At 40.5% G+C, this 23,297-nt stretch overlaps 1 protein-coding gene across 10 annotated transcripts in view; it reads left to right on the forward strand.

Annotated features, from left to right (window-relative positions):
• The window catches only part of synj1 (synaptojanin 1), a 74,001-nt gene that overhangs the window by 24,399 nt on the left and 26,305 nt on the right, over window positions 1-23,297 (forward strand). For 7 of the 10 annotated variants that reach the window (XM_033032574.1, XM_033032580.1, XM_033032581.1 and 4 more), the window contains exons 11-19: window positions 279-431; window positions 2,927-3,092; window positions 5,549-5,572; window positions 10,005-10,196; window positions 14,100-14,184; window positions 16,682-16,822; window positions 18,618-18,810; window positions 21,983-22,141; window positions 22,856-23,012. In XM_033032574.1, the coding sequence (XP_032888465.1) occupies window positions 279-431; window positions 2,927-3,092; window positions 5,549-5,572; window positions 10,005-10,196; window positions 14,100-14,184; window positions 16,682-16,822; window positions 18,618-18,810; window positions 21,983-22,141; window positions 22,856-23,012 (1,270 nt within the window). The remainder of the gene's footprint in view (window positions 1-278; window positions 432-2,926; window positions 3,093-5,548; window positions 5,573-10,004; window positions 10,197-14,099; window positions 14,185-16,681; window positions 16,823-18,617; window positions 18,811-21,982; window positions 22,142-22,855; window positions 23,013-23,297) is intronic. The other 3 variants (XM_033032579.1, XM_033032584.1, XM_033032578.1) reach the window with 2 other exon arrangements.

The following is a 23,297-nucleotide window of genomic DNA, read 5'->3' on the forward strand; positions in this document are numbered from 1 at the left end:
GGGAAAAGTTAATAAAGTATAAAGACGTACTAGTTTAATGCCATTAAATGTAATATTTTATGAAATACAGTAATATGAGTAGGAAAAATGCAAATATATGCATAGAATTATAATGACAACCATTCTGTAATCTTGGATGACTACTTGGGAAACTAATGTAGCTTACAATGGTAACATGTCTTGTTAAATGCTTAATTCAAACTGGTAATTCAGTTAAAAATTTGATTTCTATACACTTTGACAGTTATACCTTCCTATATGCTTTGTTTTACCAACAGATGCTTCACAAGCAGTTAGAAATTCTAGGGCTAGGTGAAAAGCAGCAAATGGTCACAAGATTTCAAGAAGTCTTCCGTTCCATGTGGTCATTGTGTGGTGATTCAATAAGTAAAATTTATGCTGGAACTGGAGCACTGGAAGGCAAAGCTAAGGTACAGTATAATTTGTTATACATAGCACTGAAACATATGGAGTAATGCAAGGATTGATTTGTATAGCGACAATTTCCCTAATTATTTTGCATTAAAACACAGACGTTCTGTGTTTTTGAAGTAAAATGAGCGTTGTATGTATTGCCTTCTATCCTGTCATTAACATATTGCACAGTTTAAAAACTTCGCACTATTTCGTCTTAAAGCCGAACCTTGAGCTTTGTTTTCATTTTCCATGAAAGATACTACCCTGGTTACTTGATGGTTATGTTTATGTGCACTGATTATCAAGAGTTATAAGTGTAGATAATTTAGTAATCAATCTATTTTTCTTTTCTTGATTACTGCTTTCTCTGGGTATTGGCCTAATGGTGAGTTACACACACACACACACACACACACACACACACACACACACACACACACACACACACACACACACACACACACACACACACAGACACAGACACAGACACAGACACACTTATATATGAGCTGTAAATGAAAATTGACCTGATTTTGTCTTTTAATATAGCACATTTTAACATCCAAGATAGTTGAAGAACCAATGACACAAAGCTGGGTGGCAGTGCGAATTGTGAAGAGGATGTTAGGAGGTTGCAGGGTGACCTGGACAGGTTGAGTGAGTGGGCAGATGCGTGGCAGATGCAGTATAATATAGATATATGTTAGGTTATCCACTTTTGCGGCAAAAACAAGGGGGCAGATTATTATCTCAATGGGGTTAGGTAAGGGGGAGGTACAGCGAGACCTGGGTGTCCTTGTACACCGGTCACTGAAAGGCAGTAAAGAAAGCTAATGGAATGTTGGCAAGAGGATTTCAGTATAGGAGTAAAGAGGTTCTTCTGCAGTTGTATAGGACTCTGGTGAGACCACATCTGGAGTATTGTGTACAGTTTTGGTCTCCTAATTTGAGGAAGGACATCCTTGTGATTGAGGCAGTGCAGCGTAGGTTCACGAGATTGATCCCTGGGATGGCTGGACTGTCATATGAGGAAAGATTGAAAAGACTAGGCTTGTATTCACTGGAATTTAGAAGGAGGAGGGGGGATCTTATAGAAACATATAAAATTATAAAAGGACTGGACAAGCTAGATGCAGGAAAAATGTTCCCAATGTTGGGCGAGTCCAGAACCAGGGGCCGCAGTCTTAGAATAAAGGGGAGGCCATTTAAGACTGAGGTGAGAAAAAACTTTTTCTCCCAGAGAGTTGTGAATTTATGGAATTCCCTGCCACAGAGGGCAGTGGAGACCAAATCACTGGACGGATTTAAGAGAGAGTTAGATAGAGCTCTAGGGGCTAGTGGAGTCAAGGTATATGGGGAGAAGGCAAGCACGGGTTATTGATAGGGGACGATCAGCCATGACCACAATGAATGGCGGTGCTGGCTTGAAGGGCCGAATGGCCTCCTCCTGCACCTATTTTCTATGTTTCCATGTTTCTAATGAGTAGAACAATGGAAGTCTTGCTGCAGCGTTTCAGGCAGTGTTGCTGCACGGTGATAGGTATAGACAGTAAAGTAGGGGATTGTGTTCAGAGATAATTTAGCTAATACAATACAATACAATACAATACAATTTATTGTCATTTGGACCCCTTGAGGTCCAAACGAAATGCCGTTTCTGCAGCCATACATTACAAACAAATAGACCCAAGACACAACATAATTTACATAAACATCCATCACATCGCTGTGATGGAAGGCCAAGAAAACTTATCTCTCCACTGCACTCTCCCCCCCGATGTCAGAATCAAAGTCAAAGCCCCCGGCGGGCGATGGCGAATTGTCCCATGGCCATTAAAGCCACGCTGGGTGATGCAAGGCCGCACACCGGGTCTTGGTGTTAGAGCCCCCGGCGTGCGCTCGCAAACTCCCGCGGCCATTCCAAGCCGCGCGGGGCGGTGATGTAGGCCCCGCTCCAGGAGCTCTTCAACCCCGCAACTCGGGCGGGAGAAGTCGCCGTTGCGGGAGCCCTGAAAAGCGGACTCCCTCCAGGGACCCGCGGGCTCCCGGTGCCGTCCGCCAGACCCGCAGTTGCAGCCACCGAAACTCCGGAGGTCGGGCAGCAGCAGCGTCCACCACAGCTCCACCCGCTCTGGACTCGGCCAGCTCCGCGACGGTGAGGTGAGTAGTCGGCACCACAGCCCCCGGTCTTCCTGTTGGAGGCCGCTCCTCGTTGCGGCCCCAACGACAACGGAGACCCGACAAAGAAAAGGTCGGGTCTCCCGTGCAGGGAGAGATTAAAAGTTACCCCCAACCCCCCCCCACACCACCCCCACCCCCCCACACACATACCCCAACAAAAAATAACAAAAACTACATAAAAACATAGACATAAAATAATAAAAAACGCAGACGGACTGCAGAGGCCGCTGCTGACGAGAGTCGCGCCGCCCACCTTACATCAATGCTTGGTGTATTAATGAATAATAAGTTGAATATCATTTTTAATTATTTGTTCTTTTTCTGCTAGGGTGGAAAGTTTAAGGATGGAGCTCGCTCAGTGACAAGAACTATTCAGAATAATTTCTTTGACAGCTCTAAGCAGGAGGCTATTGACATCTTATTACTTGGTAATACGTTAAACAGTGACTTGGCAGATAAAGCTCGTGCTCTTCTAACGACTGGCTCTTTACATGGTAAGATTTATTTTGCAATGAAATATTGCAATGCATGCTGGTATTAGACTTTTTATTGAGAGAAAATTTGTATCTATTCACAAGTACCTTTTGCTTTTAGCTATCACTATAGATTAATGTCATTGGGGGTTTGATAAAGATTCAGAAAATAACCTAGAGAAACTGGATTTGATCACAATTTCAGGGGGGGAAAGGTCAATAAAACGCTATGATGGAATGGCATGGATGATTTCCTTGGATTTACAGAAATTTGAGTTTTACAAAATCTCCTTAGAACAAAAATCTGACTGTCTTTCCTTTGTGTTCTCCTGTACACATTTACATCAGGGGGATTAATAATCTTGCACCGCTTTTAACAAGTTAGTATACAAGTTGGGCCTCACTTTTGTTTAAATAATCTTTCGTTCTCTTCAAATTTAAAATGTTACTTTACTAAACAAAGTTTTAAATACATTTTAATGACTTGATCAACCTAAGAAAGGCTTGTATTTCTAAGGTTCCTTGCAATTCCTTCCATAGCTTTTCAAAGCACTTCAGAGGTTGGATATTTTTATCATTTAATAAAGAATCTTACTCCATTGGGTACTGTTTGATACTGTAGCTAGTTTGCCATAGCTACCCTACGTTGGAAGAAACCATGCATGGGCAATTTCTACTCCACAATATAAAGTTTATCACCTGTAATGTTAGAATCTTCATGAACAATCCCAAAAGTTACTGACCATTCCATCATAACTCAGGAACTTGGATGTTTTGCCAATGACAATGCTTCATTTAGTTGGGCACAACGGGGCAAGAGAGAGCACATTTAAAGATGAAGGTAGTGGGTGCACCTTTACTGGAAGGGCATCCTTGGGTAGAGACACCATCGCAGTGTGAGTTTGTCATTAGAAAGGACATGCACAAAAACTCTGCACCGGTAGCGGAAAGAGCTTACCATCTTGCAAGGTGACTAACTATCTACCCGTGCCATGAGGCACCTTTTGTTCCCTCAGTGGAAGAGTCTGGTTCTCCATTCATGCATTCATTCATTCATTCATTCATTCATTCATTCATTCATTCATTCATTCATTCATTAATTCAGAGCCCCAAAACAAGATTTAAAACAAGTTATCTTTGATCCTGTGGCGGTAGTGGTGGCAGAGGCAACATCTATTGTGTTACATGGTTTTTTACAATGCATTCTGTTGTTCCTGAATACCAGGCAAAGTTAAGATGCTTCGTATGCAACAACCTTTCAGTTTTGGTGTGAGCCAAGTTACTCGAGCAGTTGGGGTGGTTTTACAAGGCATTGCCACCTTGATCAGTGAGATAAGGTATATATTTTGATGTGCCTCTATTCCAGGCCAGATGCATTACCCAGATTATTAGACTCCCACTGCAAGTATTGAGAGATTAAGTACATTTTACCCATATTTGGATATGAAAGCTGATTGATTCCTTTGAAAGATATGATCTCTTGTTTTTCTTAGAATAGCTTTAAACCACACTCCAACATCTACCTAATGTTCGCTCATATGAGGTTTTATTAAATTTTGCAATATATGTATGTAGTCTAAAAATTCTTCAGCATTAGTTTGCATATGTTAATTTGTACTTTAGAAAACCTCGTGTTGGAGGGCAACATGGGATGAGAATTTTTGTCAGGTGGGTGAGGAGATGACAATGGGCAAGTAATGTCGGGGGTGGTGTAGGAGAATTCTGATGAGGAAAAGGGAGGCTATCATTGGGAAGCTGGCTGGAGATCAAGTGGTGTGTTGGGGAGAGAAACTGAGGTGTCTGAATGAAAACCAGGGCTACAATATCAGAACGACAATATAAGAAATTGTGTGGCGTGAGATGGTTAGAGCAGACACTCTGAACACTGGAGGTAAGGTCCATTTTGGAAGAATCTTCATTATCAGATCCCCTCTCCCTGCCAACCTTCGGTAACACAGGTTGGGCTGGGCCTTGAAGTAATGCTGGGCCAGTTAATTTGTATTACATTGTAACCACAATTTTTTTAAAATATATGTACTTAAAGGTAGTAACTTTGCTAAACTGTATATTAGCATTTCTTTGCCATTTCATTTACCATTAAAATTCAAATGTTTCTTTAAATATTGGGCAGATTTTCTGCTCGTGTGCCAGTGCTTGTTGCTGTGCAGTCTCTGCTGCTGGTTCTCCTGCCCTGTGTTGGAGTGGACTCCCTAAAGTTACCGTGTCCCTCTTCCCGAACTGACCATGGAACTTTTGTTATACAGTCTAAAACCAACAGCGTCATCTTATATACAGAATAATGAATGTGATTATTACAACAAGTAACGCGTGTAGGATTTAAATTGCAGCATGTGTTCAAACGTGTATTTTTAATCTGTTGTACATGCATGTTGAGATTTATTTTGACTTAGGAAAGAACTTGATGTGCATAAGTGCATTAAATGCTTTTTCTTCTTCTCCTTTTGCTGTGGCTGCAGTTCGAGAATTGACACTTCAATCAGGTATAGTGCTTTGCCTAATCTTGCTGAAATAACAGCACAATCGGTCACCTTAAAGCTGCCTTTTGTTAATTGCAATATCTTCAAAAGGAATTGAAGTATTTACTATTCTGTGCAGATGATTTATTAGTATTAAGATGTTGTTTATTGTGTAACCGTAGATATTTCAGATCTATTATAAAAATGTTTTTGCTCTAGTAGACTAAAATATAATCCATTTACATTCAGTGATCCAAATACTCCCATTGATTGATATTGCAATAAAGTTAAACTTTTAAGTAGCCACATAAGAATAAAAATTGTATCTGAGAAAATTGAATTGAAGATATTAATCTGCTAATTATTGGTACACCCATTTCTTGTTCAAAGTATCAGTTTTCTGCTTCCGTACCCCTCAACTCATGAGCAGATCTTTGCTTTGTCCTCGCCTTCCAATTTTTATGAGCAAAAATACCTTTAATTTTCTCATGAGAGATATTTTGGCCACAAACTTTGAATTACTTTTATTGGATGAGCATTCAGGAAGTGCTGCAGTCGTTTAAAGAGGACGATATGCATTATGATATGTTAGTGTGCCATAATACCACAAGTTGATGATGTATCCAGCATATAAAATTGGTATAAAATAACATTGTGTGTAGAACCTTCCTTTCTTTTACTACTCTTAAGAGAAATCTAAAAATCTTTTTAGGTGATCAGAGGCACAAGGCAAGTAATGAATATCCAAAAATTGTCTCTTCCTGCAAACATTCTCTCCCTTAACTTCCTATTTCTCCTGACAGCACCATTCTTGATCTTACTTTTCACAAAGATTCATGTGAATATAGCAGAAAAGTATATGAAAGAGGGGGGAGGGAGGGGGGGGGGGGGTGATGAATGTGTGAACGGAATGAGAAAGAGAGGAATATGAGCAACAATTGGAAGGCAAGGGCAAATCAAAGACTTACTAAAGAGTTGGGTGGGGTGGGGCAGAAGAAAGAGGATCAGAAAACTGACACTTTGAACTAGAGAATAGATGTGCCAATAAGTATGGTGTAAGGAAAGGATTTAAAAAAAAAAGAAATAAAGTAATTATTACATTTAATAATGAACACCAATATGACCTAAAATATTTTGAAATTTATGTTCTTTGCAATTTATTTCCTTACAGTCAGAGCAGGTGAATTTATAATGGGAAACAAGGAAATGGCAGAACAGTTAAATGAGTACTTTGATTCTGCCTTCACTAAGGAAAACGCAAACAATCTCCCAGAAATATTAGGGGACCGAGTATCTAGTGGTACGGAGGAACTGAAGGGAATCCACACTAGTCAGGAAATGGTGTTAGGTAAACTGTTGGGACTGAAGGCAGCTAAATCCCCAGGGCCTGATGGCTTGCATCCCAGAGTACGCAAGGAGGTGGCCCTAGAAATCGTGGATGCGTTGGTGATCATTTTCCAATGTTCTCTCGACTGGATCAGTTCCTGTGGACTGGAGGGTAGCCAATATAACTCCACAAGGAGGGAGAGAGAAAACGGGGAATTATAGACCAGTTAGCCTTACATCGGTAGTGGGGAAGCAGCTTGAGTTGATTATTAAAGATGTTATAGCAGCGCATTTGGAAAGCAGTGACGGGATCGGTCAGTCAGCATGGATTTATGAAGGGAAAATCATGCTTGACTAATCTTCTTGAATTTTTTGAGGATGTAACAAGTAGAATGGATAAGGGAGAGCCAGTGGATGTGGTGTATCTGGACTTTCAAAAAGCCTTTAGCATGGTCCCACACAAGAGATCAGTGTGCAAAATTGGAGCACATGGAATTGGGGGGGGGGAAGTATTGAAATGGATAGAGAACTGGTTGGCAGACAGGAAGCAAAGAGTGGGAATTAACATGTCCTTTTCAGAATGGCAGGCAGTGACTAGTGGCGTGCCGCAAGGCTCAGTGCTGGGACCCCAGTTATTTACAATATATATTAACGATTTAGACGAAGGAATTAAATGTAACATCTCCAAGTTTGCGAATGACACAAAGCTGGGTGGCAGTGTGAGCTGCGAGGAGGATGCTATGAGGGTGACTTGGATAGGTTGGCTGCGTGGGCAGATGCATGGCAGATGCAGTATAATGTGGATATATGTGAGGTTATCCACTTTGGTGGCAAGAACAAGAAGGCAGATTATTATCTGAATGATGTCAGATTAGGAAAAGGGGAGGTGCAATGATACCTAGGTGTCCTTGTACACCAGTCACTGAAAGAAAGCATGCAGGTGCAGCAGGCAATGAAGAAAGCTAATGGCATGTTGGCATGTTTGAGTTTAGGAGCATGAAGGTCCTACTGCAGTTGTACAGGGCCTAGGTGAGACTGCATCTGGAGTATTGTGTGCAATTTTGGTCTCCTAATTTGAGGAAGGACATTATTGCTATTGAGGGAGTGCAGTGTAGGTTCACCAGGTTAATTCCCGGGGCGCATCTGACATATGAAAGAATTGGTCGACTGGGCTTGTATTCACTGGAATTTAGAAGGATGAGAGGGAAACATATATTATGGAAACATATAAAATTCTTAAAGGACTGGACCGGCTAGATGCAGGAAAAATGTTCCCGATGTTAGGGGTCCAGAACCGGGGGTCACAGTTTTAGAATTAGGGGTAGCCCGTTAGGACTGAGATGAGGAAAAAAGTTTTCCCCTTGAAAGTTGTGAATCTGTGGAATTCTCTGCCACAGAAGGCAGTGGAGGCCAATTCACTGGATGTTTTCAAAAGAGAGTTAGATTTAGCTTTGGGCTAAAGGAATCAAGGGATATGTGGGAAAAGCAGGAACAGGGTACTGATTTTAGATGATCAGCCATGATCATATTGAATGGCGGTGCTGGCTCGAAAGGGCGAATGGCCTACTCCTGCACCTATTCTTTTCCTATGTTGAAAACATTATGAAAATCCCTGCTATTTTTACAGAAGCCAATTAAAATGCACATGTATAACCAACACGAGGGCAGTGAACTAGCACTATGGATTATACTTTCACTGAATACAACCACAATGTAACATTTTTTTTAAATTGTAGACAAAATCTTCTATATACTGTTTCTAATGCACACCGCAGAGTAATTGATGCAGGTTTTACAACAGCATCTCCTGTTATAAACTAACTTAATGGGACCCTTCAATTGGTTATATTTCTCGTAGAATTATCTCGACAGTACAGATGTAGTTGCGTTCATATTGTCCTGTTGCACCTAAAATTCAATTAAGGTCAGTTTCAAATTCAGAGTTGATGGTAGTAGAAAAACGATTGCACTGAACATAATATGCTGGTTACTACGCAACAAAAGCATTTCACTGCACCTTGGTACACGTGAACTAAACTAGAAACTAAGCTGAAAAAAGATCTACAAATCACATTATCTGGTGTTGATCTGGTGGTAGGACAGAGGTGGAACTTAAAAATAACTAGATTTATTTGATTTCCGTTTAAGTCATTTGAATTGTATAACTAGTTGTTTTACAGAGATAAAAATGTTCGAAAACTGTTGGGATATTCACTGCACGAATTAAGGGTGAAATTATGGACTGCCTTTGTTACTAACATACTGTAATAATTGTTTCTGGGGTTATACTATTGAAATCATGGCTATTTAATTCAAAATACCATAGGGTAATAGAATTCAGAAAGCTGAACGAACTGAAGTCTTGCAGGGCAGGCAGGCACTCATTCAAGTAATTGGTTGCAGGCAAGGTAAGGAAGGATGAGGAAGGCATGTGGTTAGGGAAACCCAGCGAATGATGGATTCCTTGCGATTCGTGGAATTCAATCTCCACTTTTAGCATTCAATCAAGAATTGCATTTGAGCCCTGATCAAGACATTGAATTTAAATTAAGTAAAATACATAGTACTGGAGTAACTCAGCTGGTCAGGGAGCATCTCTGGAGGACATGGATAGGCAACGTTGGGGGTTGGAGACTTCAGACTGATTTGTAGTTGGGAGGGACGGAAGGAGGTGGAAGTGTCACAAAGCCTGGCAAGTAATAGGTGGATACAGGTGAGGGAGAGGGGAATTGATTGCCAGATGGGTGGACAAAGGCTAGAGTTGAAAAGGAAACAAAAGGCTGTCAGATAAAGAAGTAACTGCAGAAGCTAGAAATTTGAGTAAAACACAACGTGTTGGAGCATCTCAGTAGTGAATCTTGTGGCTCCATTCATTTTAAATTTGCGCATTTAATATAGTCTAATTTCTACCCTTTGGGCCACTTGTCTGATTTTAAATGTGAAGGCAAAAAGAGTGACCCTTGCAAATCTGAGGCCACTTTAAGTTTACTTTATTCTATTTCTTGATACTTCCTCAAAAGATAATTTATTTTCTAATAAAACAGATAGTCTATCCTAAATCAGAATTTGAAGCTGGACAACTATGTATAATTACATGGTTCAAAAATAAAATTGTATTCTAACTTTACAGCTTCCACTCAAGTTTTACATGGTATGTGTGAAAACTATCATAAGTATACCAAACCAAAACGCATCAGAGTCTGTGTTGGAACCTGGAATGTGAATGGTGGAAAGCAATTTCGCAGCATCGCTTTTAAGAATCAAACGCTAAATGACTGGCTATTGGATGCACAGAAAAAACCTAATGTTCAGGAGTTACAAGGTAAAACCTTGCATTTGGTAGCTTCAGCTGCACTCAGTATTGTGTTTTATAGTGTGTGTTTAGTTTAGTTTTAGTTTAGTTTATTGTCATGTAGCCTCCTTAAGTACTTGACCATCATTAAAAAAACAAAATTGCAACATCTTAGTCTGAAATGGATGGCTCCTTAATTTTAAACAGTGATTCTAGATTCTCTCAGAAGATGAACCATCCTCTTCACATTTGCTCTGTAAAGACTCTTCAGTCTTGTACATTCCAATTAAGTCCTCTCTTGCTCTTCAACGGTCAAGCCCAACCTGTCCAATCTTTCCATGTTATTCAATCCACCCATTCCAAGTCTTAGCTTAGTAAACCTTCTCTGAACATGGAAAAAATAGAGAACTTAGTGACTTGGTGTCAAGACAACAATCTCTCTGTCAATTTTAGCAAGACGAAGGAGCTAGTCCTAAATTTCATAAAACAGGATGGGATTTTCGCCCCAGCATCAATGGTGCTGAAGTGGAAATGGTTGAGAGCTTCAAGTTCCTCGGCATAAATATCACCAAGAATTTATCCTGATCCAACCATATTGAAGACGCAGCCAAGACAGCACACTAATGTTTCTACTTCCTCAGAAGACTAAGGCAATTTGGAATGTCTCCAACAACTCTTACCAATTTCTACAGATGCACTGTAGAAAGTGTCCTTTCAGGGTGCATCATAAGTTGATTTGGCAACTGTCTGTCCAAGGTTGTGAGAAATTGCATAAAGGTGTGGATGTAGCTTAATCCATCACACAAACCAGCCTTTTCCCACCCCACCTCCCAAATCAAACCCCACACACCAGCCAACTTACACCCTGGTTATTCCCTCTATCCCTATCTTGTCAGGCAGAATATACAAAAGCTTGAAAACACATTGCGCCAGATTCAGGAACAGCTTCTTACCTGTGTTTTTAGACTATTGAATGGATCTCCCAAAATCTAAAGTTGAAGTCTCCCAATCCTACCACGTTGTGGGCCTTGCGCACTTTTTAATCTGTATTTTACCTGTAGCTATAACACTGTAATTCTGTGGGCAACAACTTGTAGTTTGAAATAGGAGACCAAACGCAATCTTGATTAATGGTGGAGTAGGTGCGAGGGGGTAACTCACTCACTAACTTACTATTTAGAATATAGAACATTGAACAGGACAGCAATGGACCAGGCTCTTCATCCCATAATAGAAATGTCTCTGCTAACCATGGTGCCAGTTAAAACTAATCCTATCTGCCTACATATGATCTACCTGTATATCCCTCCATCTTCTGCATGTTCATGGGCCTGCCTAAATGCCTTTTAAATGTTACTGTCGTATCTGCTTCCACTATATCCTCGCAGTCTATTCCAGGCCCCTACCACTCTCTGGGTTTTAAAAAAATGTATACTTCATAAAACTTACTTTAAGCTTTCTCCTTCTTTGCCGGCATGTATTTGACTTTTCTACATTGGGGGAGAAAGCCACTCATAATTTTTATAAATTTGGATCGTTTCTTCCCTCGGCTTCGAACGCTCCAGAGAAAACAATCCAAGATTGTCCAACTCTTATAGCTAATACTCTAATAAAGGCAACACCATGGTGAAGCACTTTTGCACCCACTCAAATCTCCACATTCTTCCTGTAATGCAGCAACCATAAATGCACAAAATACTCCAGCTTCATACAGCTGCAGTATGCTTTGCTAATGTTTACACTTGGTGCCCCAACCGATAAAGGCAAGTAAAGAATGTATAATTACACCTTCTTTACAGTCCTAACTATTGGTGTTGCGACTTTCAGCGAGCTATGGGTTTGCACCACAAGATCCCACTAAACATCAATACTACGCAGGGTCCTGCCATTTATTAAATATTTTTCTTTTAGATTTGGCATCTAAAAATGCAACATGTTGCATTTGCCTGGATTAAGCTCCATCTGCCAACTCTCTATCCATATTTCTAACTGATCTGTATCCTTTGACAAAATTCTTCACTCTGCCAATTTTCATGTCATCTGCAAGCTAATCGCCCACCTACATTTTTGTCCAAGACCTTATTATGATTTTGTGTTCTTTCTCAGAGCATGTAGAAACATAGAAATTAGGTGCAGGAGTAGGCCATTCGGCCCTTCAAGCCTGCACCGCCATTCAATATGATCATGGCTGATCATCCAACTCAGTATCCCGTACCTGCCTTCTCTTCATACCCTCTGATCCCCTTAGCCACAAGGGCCACATCTCTTAATAACTCCCTCTTAAATATAGCCAATGAACTGGCCTCGACTACCCTCTGTGGCAGAGAGTTCCAGAGATTCACCACTCTCTGTGTGAAAAAAGTTCTTCTCATCTCGGTTTTATAGGATTTCCCCCTTATCCTTAAGCTGTGACCCCTTGTCCTGGACTTCCCCAACATCGGGAGCAATCTTCCTGCATCTAGCCTGTCCAACCCCTTAAGAATTTTATAAGTTTCTATAAGATTCCCTCTCAATCTCCTAAATTCTAGAGAGTATAAACCAAGTCTATCCAGTCTTTCTTCATACGACAGTCCTGACATCCCAAGGAATCAGTCTGGTGAACCTTCTCTGCACTCCCTCTATGGCAATAATGTCCTTCCTCAGATTTGGAGACCAAAACTGTACGCGATACTCCAGGTGTGGTCTCACCAAGACCGTTGTACAACTGCAGTAGTACCTCCCTGCTCCTATACTCAAATCCTTTTGCTATGAAAGCTAACATACCATTCGCTTTCTTCACTGCCTGCTGCACCTGCATGCCTACTTTCAATGACTGGTGTACCATGACACCCAGGTCTCGCTGCATCTCCCCTTTTCCTAGTCGGCCACCATTTAGATAATAGTCTGCTTTCCTGTTTTTGCCACCAAAATGGATAACCTCACATTTATCCACATTATACTGCATCTGCCAAACATTTGCCCACTCACCCAGCCTATCCAAGTCACCTTGCAGTCTCCTAGCATCCTCCTCACAGCTAACACTGCCCCCCAGCTTAGTGTCATCCGCAAACTTGGAGATATTGCCTTCAATTCCCTCATCCAGATCATTAATATATATTGTAAATAGCTGGGGTCCCAGCACTGAGCCTTGCGGTACCCCACTAGTCACTGCCCGCCATTGTGAAAAGGACCCGTTTACTCCTACTCTTTGCTTCCTGTTTGCCAGCCAGTTCTCTATCCACATCAATACTGAACCCCCAATGCCGTGTGCTTTAAGTTTGTATACTAATCTCTTATGTGGGACCTTGTCGAAAGCCTTCTGGAAGTCCAGATACACCACATCCACTGGTTCTCCCCTATCCACGCTACTAGTTACATCCTCGAAAAATTCTATAAGATTCGTCAGACATGATTTACCTTTTGTAAATCCATGCTGACTTTGTCCAATGATTTCACCACTTTCCAAATGTGCTGCTATCCCATCTTTAATAACTGACTCTAGCAGTTTCCCCACTACCGATGTTAGACTAACTGGTCTGTAATTCCCCGTTTTCTCTCTCCCTCCCTTCTTAAAAAGTGGGGTTACGTTTGCTACCCGCCAATCCTCAGGAACTACTCCAGAATCTAAAGAGTTTTGAAAGATTATTACTAATGCATCCACTATTTCTGGAGCTACTTCCTTAAGTACTCTGGGATGCAGCCTATCTGGCCCTGGGGATTTATCAGCCTTTAATCCATTCAATTTACCCAACACCACTTCCCGGCTAACCTGGATTTCACTCAATTCCTCCAACTCCTTTGACCCGCGGTCCCCTGCTATGTTCCTTCCACCAAAGCCAATGGTCTCTCCAGAAGTATTATCCTTGGCTTGCATCTTTTTTTCATTTCCTTTGTGTTAAATTGCCAAATTCATTGAAGATTAAAGAATATTTTTTTCATTTCTTTTAATTTCAGATAAGGGGAGCAGACCTGTAGACATATTTGCTATTGGATTTGAAGAAATGGTTGAGCTGAATGCAGGAAATATTGTAAGTGCAAGGTAGGTAATAATACTTTGATATTTGTCATTCCAAATTTTGTTGCAAATGAAAAATTAGGAAGTAAACTGATTTCACTTTACCTGCTAGTGTCCTTCGTGTGTGATATGGTTAAACATAGATGTAAATCATGATTTGATTTTTTTTTACTGAATGATTTGTGATGGCTTATTTGAATAGGAAACCAGTTCAATGTAATTGTTTTTTTGAGTTGAATAATGTTAACTGTAACAGCAACAATTTTATTTGTCCTAAAGTATAACAATCCCAAATCATTTGATTCTGTATGTTATCAACATCACATTTCAATACAGTAAACCCATGCTTTAATGGACCCCTTGTTAACAGATTTTAGATATAGCGGACTGACCTGCAGATTGCACCCCAGGTTCGCACTGCCACCTCGGCTACTTAGCGCCCCAGCTACTTAAAGTCCCTGGGCCCCAGCTACTTAAAAGTCCCCCGACGCCACCTCTCAACTCGCAAGGTGCACCAGCGAGCCCTTTTTCACCTACACATGGTGCTGTTGTTACAGACAATAGACAATGGGTGCTGGAGTAGGCCATTCAGCATTTCGAGCCAGCACCGCCATTCACTGTGATCGTGGCTGATCATCCACAATCAGTACCCCTTCCTGCCTTCTCCCCATATCCCTTGACTCCACTATCTTTAAGAGCTCTATCTAACTCGCTCTTGAAAGTATCCAGAGAATCGGCCTCCACTACCTTCTGGGGCAGAGAATTCCACATTCACAACTCACTGGATGAAAAGGTTTTTCCTTATCTCCGTTCTAAATGGCCTACCCCTTATTCTTAAACTGTGGCCCCTGGTTCTGGACTCCCCCAACATTGGGAACATGTTTCCTGCCTCTAGCGTGTCCAAGCCCTTAATAATCGTATATGTTTCAATAAGATATCCTCTCATCCTTCTAAATTCCAGTGTCTACAAGCCCAGTCGCTCCATTCTATCAACATATGACAATCCAGCCATCCCGGGAATTAACCTTGTGAACCTAAGCTGCACTCCCTTAATAGCAATGTCCTTCCTCAAATTTGGAGACCAAAACTGCGCACAATACTCCAGGTTTGATCACACCAGAGCCCTGTACAACTGCAGAAGGACCTCTTTGCCCCTATACTCAACATGCCATTGGCTTTCTTCACTGACTGCTGCACCTGCATGCTTACTTTCAGAGACTGATGTACAAGGACACCCAGATCTTGTTGTACTTCCCCTTTTCCTAACTTGACACCATTCAGATAATAATCTGCCTTCCTGTTCTTACCACGAAAGTGGATAACCTCACATTTATTCACATTAAACTGCATTTGCCATGCACCTGCCCACTCACCCAACCTGTCCAAGTCACCCTGTATACTCATAGCATCCTCCTCACAGTTCATACTGCCGCCCAGCATTGTGTCAGATTCAAATTTGCTAATGTTAAATGTTAATCCCTTAATCTAAATCATTAATGTATATTGTAAATAGCTGCGGTCCCAGCACCGACCCATGCGGTACCCCACTTGTCAATGCCTGCCATTCTGAAAGGGACCAATTAATCCCTGCTCTTTGTTTCCTGTCTGCCAACCAATTTTCTATCCATATCAGTACCCTACCCCTAATACCATGTGCTCTAATTTTGGCCACTAATCTCCTATGTGGGACCTTAACAAAGGCTTTCTGAGAGTCCAGGTGCACTACATCCACTGGCTCTCCCTTGTCCATTTTCCTAGTAACGTCCTCAAAAAATTCCAGAAGATTAGTCAAGCATGATTTCCCCTTCGTAAATCCAGGCTGACTTGGACTGATCCTGTTACTGCTATTTAAATGTGCCGCTATTTCATCTTTTATAATTGACTCCAGCATCTTTCCCACTACCGATGTCAGGCTAACTGGTCTATAATTCCCTGTTTTCTCTCTCCCTCATTTCTTAAAAAGTGGGATAACATTAGCTACCCTCCAATCCACAGGAACTGATCCTGAATCTATAGAACATTGGAAAATGATCACCAATGTGTCCAAGATTTCTAGAGCCACCTCCTTAAGTACCCTGTCTAATGTAGCGGCTCATATTGTAGACTTTGGGACAGCGTTTTCTTCGGGCTGCTGCCATCGAGAGGATGCACTCAGGCACCGTGGGCTCTGTCCCCTCCCACCTGCTGCTGTTTCTTACTGTTGGCCATCACTCTGCCCACTTGATCACTCCCACCCCTTCCTACCCTCCTTTTTCCTTTAGCACTTCCAAATCAACCTAATACTATTGAAGTTAAATTGAAAGATGCCAGAAATACTCAAAAGATTAGGTAGCATATATTGGAATATAAACACAGTTAACATTTAAGGTTGCTGATATTTTTTCGTAAGTTCAGTTATACTCTTGATCAGTTAGCCGCCTTCAGTCTCCCAAGTTCTCCTTCATTGTGAGTATGCTTAAAGACATGACATTTCAATTTCATTTGTGCATAAAATATATAATTGCTTACAATTCTTTGACAGCACCACTAATCAGAAATTATGGGCAGCTGAGATTCAGAAGAGTATCTCGAGGGACTGCAAATATGTACTTTTAGCTTCTGAGCAACTTGTGGGTGTTTGCCTCTTTATTTTTATCCGACCACAACATGCTGCATTTATCAGGTAGGTTTTTTGTATTATTTGATTTTTTTAAAATATGCTTTTAGCTGTGTTTTCTGTTAATTGCAATAAAAATTGTACAGCAAAATGATCTGATACTGTAATTTGGGCAAGGACTCCATGCCCAAAACATTTAAATGCTTCATACCTTTATTGAGTCATCTCTTCACCAGGCTTCTACCAAATTTGGGTGATGGAACCTAGCTCCCCTATAATGTTTGTTTCTAATGTCATTTGTTTGAAGATGTGAGTCTCCATAAAATATACAGGTCTAGTATTAATTCATCAAAACTATCTCTGTAGCTGTCATGTTATATTCTGCACTCTCTTTACTTTGTCTTTTGCACAACCTGATGTACTCATGTATGGTATGATTTGCATGGAGTACTTTTGAGAGCCACATGTGAGAAAAGTGATTGATATTGATGGTGCATAATGAAATGCTGATGACCTTGGTCACGTTTTGCTGTTCTCCCACTGCCTTCTTGCTGTTCATCTCACTGCCCCTTTGATGCCTCTTTCCTGGTCCATTCATTGATGCCTCCTTTCTGCTCCCTCACTGCTTTACCCACTGTATCTTCTTTCCAACCTGTTGGACCTCTGCCTACCAACACTGTCTGTATTTGAGTACGATAGGTTATGTATACTTTCAATGTTTGCACTGAAATAGAGTCATTTATATTTAGTCAATCCATTGTCACATTTTGGACTGTCTTTTGTGACTTTTGGACTGTCTTTTTGAGAATAATTACATTCACAAATGTTATGTTCTTTTATCTACATTTTTTTGATCATAAATAAATATCTTGTAAAAAAAACTTGCTAATGTTTTGGGTTAGACACTGGCCTTTCATTCATAGAATTAGGATCAGAGATGAATTTTAAATATGAACAGAGTTTGCAACAGTTTAATCGCTCTCAGGCATGAAACTATTGTTAAAGTAGCAAAAATTGGCTTGAAATTGAAAATTTTGCATTATGTAGACAATTGAAGGTTACTATAGAAAATAGAATATTGTCCAGTAAAGGATGCCCAAAGGTTAGGATTAGAGCATGTTGTTATGCCAGAATAGGTAGAACATTGCCCTCTTTAAAAAATAGTGATATACCTTAACCCAACCTGATTGTTAAGGCTAACTGAAAGGAGAGTCCGTTTGTTCTCCAAAATGATTATCCATCACTGAGCATAGAATATACAGTGCCCTCCATAATGTTTGGGACAAAGACACATAATTTATTTATTTGCCTCTGTACTCCACAATTTGAGATTTGTAATAGAAAAAAATCACATGTGGTTAAAGTGCACATTGTCAGATTTGATTCAAGATGATTTTTATACATTTTGATTTCACCATGAAGAAATTACAGATGTGTTTATACATAGTCCCCCCATTTCAGGGCACCATAATGTTTTGGACACATGGCTTTACAGGTGTTTGTAATTGCTCAGGTGTGTTTAATTGCCTCCGTAATGCAGGTATAAGAGAGCTCTCAGCACCTAGTCTTTCGTCCAATCTTTCCATCACCTTTGGAAACTTTTATTGCCGTTTATCAACATGATGACCCAAGTTGTGCCAATGAAAGTCAAAGAAGCCATTATGAGACTGAGAAACAAGAGTAAAACTGGTAGAGACATCAGCCAAACCTTAGGCTTACCAATGTTTGGAACATCATCACGAAGAAAGATGGGTCTTTGTCCCAAACATTATGGAGGGTACTGTAACTATTTTGTTCAAGTAAATGTGGTTAGAGTAGGCAGTCATGGTTTGCTAATAAGCGTAATGCTATTTTGTTTCAGGGATGTCGCAGTGGACACTGTAAAGACTGGAATGGGAGGAGCTACTGGTAACAAAGGGGCAGTTGCTGTCCACATGCTGTTCTATACCACCAGCCTTTGCTTCCTCTGTGCCCATTTTGCTGCAGGACAGTCGCAAGTCAAGGAAAGGAATGAGGATTACTTTGAAATAGCTCGCAAACTGAGCTTTCCTATGGTATGATCAGCATTATTTAGTTAAATGCAAATGTTTTCAACAGCAATGTACATTGGAAAGCTCGTGTTAGTTCCTGGAAATATTTTGTTTGCAAATTTGCATAATGCGTTAAGTATTTCAGTCTAAAAATATATGGGCATTTCGCAACTGAAATGAAGTCCTAAAGCACCTTTAAAAACTTTTGTTGTAACCATTGTACAAAACGTATTAGCTAATTTTGCATGAATGATTATGTGATGAGATAAAATCATCACAAAAGCTTCCATGAATGATTATGTGATGAGATAAAATCATCTTTATTTGATGATGTCAAGTGAGGGATACATACTAACTATACTTAAATACAGTTCCACCATTGATGTTACGGCAACAAGTGGTCGGGTACCTCCTTTAATTTGTACAAAATTCTGAGAGCACACATATAGTCGTCATCTTTCCCCCCCCCCCCCCGCCCCCGAAAATGTGGCAGCAGATCTCTACCTCATTGGGCCTTTGTGTCAATCAGCGGAGTCGACTTTACCCCCTGCAGCTGAGACTGTGGAACACTTGCCTGGTCGGTGCCAGCAGATTCATTCCCATGGGTGACCTCCGCAACCAGTCGGCGGGTCGAATTTTCCCCCATGGCCGGAGCTCTGGAACTCGCGCCAGGCTGTAGCTGGCAGACCCATTCCCAAGACCGGCTTTGTGGGTCTTGGCTCCCTGGCAGCCTAGACCGACCATTCCAGTACCGTTGGACTCTTCCTGGAGGCCTTGGCCATTGCAGGTCTTGCAAGACGGATAATCCAGAAAGGCTCTGGAACCAAGGGTGCCGGAAAATTTGTGGTGGACCTGCAATTATAATCTTGCTGTTCATCAAATTTTAAAAATATGAGAACATTTGTAATCAACTTGTGACGTAAGACTTTCATTTTGAAAGCCTGCCATGGGAACACAGTATTTTATGAAAACCACTTCAGGGCAATTAGTGATCAACAATATATGCTGAACCACTCATTGAAGACCACATACCAAATAATTCTTGAAAATAAAACCTTTTCATCCAAGAAAAAGAAATGAAACGTGTGTCATTGTGTACTGCAAGACCTGTGAATATCGCTCATTCTTATGTGCCTTTGAAGTGGTGGTCATCTACTGCCTTGAACATGCAGCAATCTGGTAAAGATATTCTCATAAGCCATGATCACGATGAATGGCGGTGCTGGCTCGAAGGGTCGAATGGCCTCCTCCTGCACCTATTTTCTAATTTTTAGGGTGTTTCAGGATTTCCATTTAAGCAAAAGTAATGTTTTATTTGAAAATCAGAAAACAGCAGATATAAGAAATCTAAAATTGAAATATGGACTACTGAAAATTCTCGGCAGAGTAAGTGTGTAAGAAGAAGCGATTGATGTTTGAAGATTTCAGGCCAAGGATTTTTCATCAGATTGATGCTTGTTTTATAACTTTTGCATATCCCATTTGTCGTGCTTTCAGTTTCTCCACATTCTCTCATTAACCAATCAACCAGAAGGCTTCAGCAATAGCTTATCACACATAACCCAGACCTCGCCCTGCAAGGGAGATTCCCTTTGCCCTATCAGTATCTCCACTGCACTCTCTGCAGCTTGCTGATTTCCAGTTACCGTTGAATTCACTGCAACCTCTTCCTGGAATGCCAGTTTTAAAGAAGCCGTGATCCTCTGACCTTTTTCCTTCAGTCTCTTTTGTCCCTTTTCAGACATTCCTTTTTGTTCTATCCACCCACATCTCTGTAACCTAACCCTACTGGTAATTAGTTTTCTTACTTTGCCATTTCTGATCGAGGGTTTTTGAAATGTTCACGGATGCTATTTGACCTGCTGAGGGTTTCCACCATTTCCCAGCTCCACCATCCCCAGGGGGATGGAGGAGCGGATGGCCAACTAGTCTCTTTTTCCTAATTTTGATGAAGTCTCTTTGACCTGACACGTTTACTGTTCCATTTTCCAGAGGTGCTACATTACCTGCTGAGTGCTTCCAGCATTTTCTCATTTTCTTCCCCCCAGATTTCCAGTCTACCCAGTGGCTGACTCCTATTTGATTTTTAATTTTCCTTTAGCTGCTTGAAGACGCATAATCACATTCTGACCTGATGTGAAGAGGAGTCACTTTTGCATCTCTGGCATTTGGTTCTTTTGTTCATGTTCCTCAAAATCAAGTTATTGTTCATATCAAGTGAACACGTTTTTGTCAAGGTAGAGCTGCTTGAAACCATTCAGTAACACCTTCCACTATTTTGTCAGTGACATCTTCCACTAAAATCGCAGTCCACTATGATTTTGCGAGTAGACGTATGGGAAAGTAAATAGTTAGTTTGCACATTCTGCTTAATGTGAACAAGACGGAGCTGTGCAGTTTTGCACTTGGTCATATACGTGCCTGTGTATGTATAGTAACAGCCTGGTTTGGAGGCTGGCTATTTATGGAGCATACAGTGCCCTCCGTTATGTTTGGGACAAAAACCCATCGTTTATTTATTTGCCTCTGCACTCCACAATTTGAGATTTGTAATAGAAAACAAATCACATGTAGTTTAAGTGCACATTGTCAGATTTTATTATAGGCCATTTTCATACATTTTGGTCACAGCAGTGTTTATACATAGTCCTCCCCCCATTTACAGCAGTGTTTATACATAGTCCCCCCACCCCCCCACCCCCCATTTCAGGGCACCATAATGTTTGGAACACATGGCTTTACAGACGTTTGTAATTGCTCAGTGTTTAATTGCCTCTTTAATGCAGGCATAAGAGAGCACTCAGCACGTAGTCTTTCCTCCAGTCTTTCCATCACGTTTGGAAACTTTTATTGCTGTTTATCAACATGAGGACCAAAGTTGTGCCAATGAAAGTCAAAGAATTGTGAAGTACAGAGGCAAATTAATAAATTATGTGTCTTTGTCCCAACATTGTGGAGGGCACTGTAAGCCTTCAGCACCTAACCTGGGTCTTGGGACAAACAATGCTTATGGCATTTGGAATTGCTGTAGCTTGGATTCTGTAATGGTGGAGACTTCAGGAGGATGAGGTGAACTTACCACCTGTGCCAATGAAGTTGTTTTAACTGTCCTTGGAGACCTTATTTTTAAAATAAGTATTGTTTTGCAGTTAATCTTGAATTTAATTCTAAATCATGTTCTCTTCATTTCCTGTAGGGGAGATTACTATTTTCTCATGATTATATATTTTGGTGTGGAGATTTCAATTACCGCATTGATCTTCCGAATGAAGAAGTAAAAGAACTGATAAGACAACAGAATTGGGACTCTCTTCTGTCAGGCGATCAACTTATTAATCAAAAGAATGCTGGATATGTAAGATTGAAATTTCTTAAAATTGTATTAAAAATCAATTAATATTGGAGAGGTTGCATATCAAGGGCAAGCTATGTTGGCCGTCAAATAATCTTTATCCTGGCATGGTATTTATGGGAGAGGGTAAGGTGGAATTAGAAAGAGTAGCTCTTGAACTCTCCTACGATTTCACAGGGATCACCAATAAATAACCTTATCAGGCTGCATCATATGACATGTAAGCCCTATAGGTTATCTAAATTGAAAAACATAATATTTTTGACGTACATTATTATATTGAGAATTGGAATTTATGGTGAAAGATTTCCGGCCGGCTTTAAAAATATTAAACTTTGAATTGAAGTTGGCAATGTTGCAGAATATGAAAAGGGAAATGTAAGTCAATGCCATACTCTTTTACTTTCAGATGTATACAAAATATTAATGACCCGGCAATAAAACATGAATTTAATTTGAAAAGACATTAAAGAATGAAACACATGAATAGATTTTAGTGTTTCATTTTACAGGATATCCTGGCTAATTTAAACAATTTTAAGATGTTGACAATTAAAACGGTTTTCACGGGTGGGAAATACAGAATGGGGAGGGGGGATTGTTTGTAGATTAGTTACCTAAATTTGGAAAATTCAATGTTCATACCATTGGGTTGCAAGCTCCTCACTAGTTTTCAGTTTATCCAGTGTAATCGTTAAATCATTTTGTATTTTGTAGATTTTCCGGGAATTTCTGGAAGGTAGAATACATTTCCCACCAACTTACAAATATGACTTGTTCTCTGATGATTATGATACAAGTGAAAAATGTCGGACTCCTGCTTGGACAGATCGAATTCTTTGGAAAAGAAGGAAATGGTCTGTTGACAAATCAGGTATGATAACCATTTTTTTGCAAGACATTTACATTTCTAACCCTTGTATTTGATAGTTGGGATTTCTTCACTCCAATGCACCTTATAATAACCATATAACAATTACAGCACGGAAACAGGCCATCTCGACCCTTCTAGTCCGTGCCGAACACGTATTCTCCCCTAGTCCCATACACCTGCGTTCAGACCATAACCCTCCATTCCTTTCCCGTCCATATAACTATCCAATTTATTTTTAAATGATAAAAACGAACCTGCCTCCACCACCTTCACTGGAAGCTCATT

Source organism: Amblyraja radiata, chromosome 14 (genome assembly GCF_010909765.2).
Source record: "Amblyraja radiata isolate CabotCenter1 chromosome 14, sAmbRad1.1.pri, whole genome shotgun sequence".
Classification (NCBI taxonomy): Eukaryota; Metazoa; Chordata; class Chondrichthyes; order Rajiformes; family Rajidae; genus Amblyraja; species Amblyraja radiata.